Source organism: Solanum tuberosum, unplaced genomic scaffold (genome assembly GCF_000226075.1).
Source record: "Solanum tuberosum cultivar DM 1-3 516 R44 unplaced genomic scaffold, SolTub_3.0 scf00147, whole genome shotgun sequence".
In the NCBI taxonomy this organism is placed as follows: domain Eukaryota; kingdom Viridiplantae; phylum Streptophyta; class Magnoliopsida; order Solanales; family Solanaceae; genus Solanum; species Solanum tuberosum.
Window position 1 is genome coordinate 656,938 of NW_006239070.1, and position 3,212 is coordinate 660,149.

Below are 3,212 nucleotides of genomic sequence, written 5' to 3' on the forward strand. Positions count from 1 at the left end.
CCACTTTATTTTTTTCTTGAAGTATTGAAGAACAAACTCGAAAGACCATTTTGAATCTACCATCAAACATAAGTGTTATTTTTATTATTTTCTCTCACATTTTAGGTTGGATTTTAACAAACTTTTGTGAAAGCTAAGATAAATTTTTGAATAATAAACACAAAGTTGATGACCAATTTACTTCCAAAATAGGGGGCATTTGTGTAAATGACGAGTCAATTTATTAACTGTAACACATTTTGACCCGCCAAATTCGATCCAATCTGCCGGAAACCATCATCATTCATGAGTACTCTGTCTTCCCCCAATATAATATCCAAAAATTAGCTTTAGGTCTACATTTCTGTTAAGGCTGTAATTTACTTTTTGTATCGCCTCATCAATGGCTAACTCCAGCGAAAAAACGGAGGGGTGTTTGAGTACGTTAAACGGGTGTTTTAATAAGATAATAGATATGGAGGAAGTAACGAATCAGTCAATGATTTCATCGCCATTGATTGTTATATTGACTAGTTTCTATTCCATCAATATTGTTTCTGTCATGTTTGCTGGCAATCTTCAACTAGCTGCCTCGAATCTCGCTACTTCCTGGGCTGTAATCACTGGTTTCTCTTTCATATTTGGATTAAATACTGCAGTCGAAACATTATGTAGACAATCCCGAACAACAACGTACACTTTGCTGCAGACATCATGTGTCATATCATTCTTCTTTTCAACCGCGATAGCTCTTCTCTGGTGGTATTCAGATACAATTCTCATTCATTTATTTCATCAGGATCATGAAATTGCGAAAGAAGCAGGACTGTTTTTGAAGTTTCTTATACCTGGATTGTTTGGATATGGTTTTTTGCAAAATGCCATGAGATTTCTTAGGGCACACTCAATTTTAGACCCTATACTTTTGTTTTCAATGGCATCTTTAGTTATACATATTGCTATTATTGCCTATGCTTTGGTTCATTGGACAGGTCTTGGTTTTAAAGGAGCATCATTAGCAACATCTATTTCCATTTGGATTCAACTCATCATCTTTGGTCTATTCATGTTTTTCTCCAAACATATCAAATGGGATTACGCTTTCTCTTTCGAGCCATTTCATTTTCATCATATCCTTACTAACTTGAAATTGGCTATGCCCTCTGCTGCCATGATCTGGTGAGTAACGTACGTAGTGCTCGATCATATTACTATTCTTTCCTTCTGTATGTTGTGTACTGCTCTTCATTTCGTTCTATGGTAAGGTTTGCATACACTCTACCCTCTCCCCTGACTCTACTTGTGGGATTACATTGGGTATGCTGTTGTTGGTAATGACGATGTACATGTATATACGCAGTTTGGAGTACTGCGCTTTTGAGATTCTTGTGTTATTTGCTGGTTTGATGCCAAACCCGGAAACATCGATTTCCATAATTGCGATGAGGTAAAAGCTTCTTTGCTTTAGACCATATATCACATTTTCACATTCAGCAAGGCTGACCATTTTTTTGGTTGTGACTTTTCAGTGTAAATACCCATGCCATTGCCCACATGTTATTTTCCGGTATGAGTGTAGGTGTAAGGTAATCTACCATGCATGAATATGAGTTTAACTTTTATACACTGTCCGGGAGGAATAAATACTTACATTGTTATATTCTTAAGATATATTATAGGTAAACTATATATCTCTATGACAAGTTACCAAAAAGATAGCAGGCTTAACATGCATATATAATGTACTAGGAGTAACAATTACTCCCCCTGTTTTATATATATTTTTTTAGTCCATTTAAAAAAGAATGTCTCTTTCCTAATTTGCTAAGTCTTTAATTTAAACATAACATATGACATGTTTAAAACCATAAGATTACAGAGTATTTTGATACATTTTACATATTTTTCGCTCAAGACCGATACAAGATTCAAAAGTCTTATTTACTTTCTTAAACTCCGTATAGTCAGTCAAACTAAGACAAACAAATTGAAACGGAAGGAGTGTTACATTATAAATCATTTACATTATATATATGCAGCACCCGAGTTGCAAAGGAGTTGAGATCTGGAAATCCTGAGGGAGCTAAACATGTTGTGGCTGTTGCTTTCAAGCAAACTATTGTTTTAGTATATGTACTTTGTTTGGCTCTATTGAATCATCATATTGCCTGGGCTGGCCTCTTTAGTGATAGCGCGGAGATAATTAACAAATTTGCCTCCATGGTACCTCTTCTTTTAATATCCTTTGTACTCGAATTCACTCAAGGAAATTTATCAGGTCAGATTTTTATTTCTGTAATATCCGGAGATATATATATGTACTATTAGTTTTGACATTCAAAATAAGCTTAATAACTTTGTCATTCGATTGATCAGGGGTGGTTAGAGGATGTGGGTGGGAGCGTTATGCTATGTGCATCGACTTGGCAGCATTCTATTTCATCGGCATCCCAATAGCAGTCCTCGTTGTTTTCAAGCTCAGCCTACATGCTCAGGTAATTCAAATGCGGCCATATGCTTTATTTGTGTCATCGTGTAGACAGATTCAAGATTTAAACTTGATGAAAGTTTTTGTTTTTGAAAAAAATATGATGCAGGTTTTATGGATTGGCTTGATATGTGGTCTAGCTTGCCAAACTTCTGGCTTATCGCTACTGGTATTATTGACTAGATCATGGAAAAAATTAGAGGGCTCAACAAATAGCAATAGAGAAAGTGAACTTTCAGCTTAATCTGTTCTTTAGCCACTTGGGGAGTTTTTGTATAGCTTTGATATTGTTTAATCACTTATTTGGTACGCAAAGTATATGAGAGAAAATAATACATGTATTAGCTTTGATATTGTTTAACCACTTATTTGGTGGTATCATTTGGATCACAACACTAATTAGTACTATCTCATTTTGCCTGATGACATCAAAATCTTGAATTTCCTTAAAAGCATATTAGCTGTTCTAGTATGAGTTTGTTTTTGGAGATAATAAAAAGTACTCATTTATAACTATAGACTATGTTTGATCATTCATTACTAAGTTTGTATAGTTGGAAATCATAGAAAAAATTAATCTTTTTATTTGTCTTTGCAGTTTTTTTTTCAATAATTGAGAGACATTAATGTTACTATTAACTTCATAAAATGACTCATTTAACATTACTATATAACGGAGCAGAGCATTGTATGTGTCAATAAGAATATCTTTTGGGCCTAATGCACCCATACAAGAGCTAGCTAT

At 34.3% G+C, this 3,212-nt stretch overlaps 1 protein-coding gene across 1 annotated transcript; it reads left to right on the forward strand.

Annotated features, from left to right (window-relative positions):
• Positions 1-454: 454 nt before the first annotated feature.
• LOC107061507 (protein DETOXIFICATION 18-like) lies at positions 455-2,711 on the forward strand. Its single transcript, XM_015310820.1, has 6 exons — positions 455-1,158; positions 1,340-1,426; positions 1,509-1,565; positions 2,019-2,257; positions 2,356-2,474; positions 2,577-2,711. The coding sequence occupies exons 1-6, from the start codon at positions 455-457 to the stop codon at positions 2,709-2,711; spliced, it is 1,341 nt and encodes a 446-aa protein (XP_015166306.1).
• The last annotated feature ends 501 nt before the right edge of the window (positions 2,712-3,212 follow it).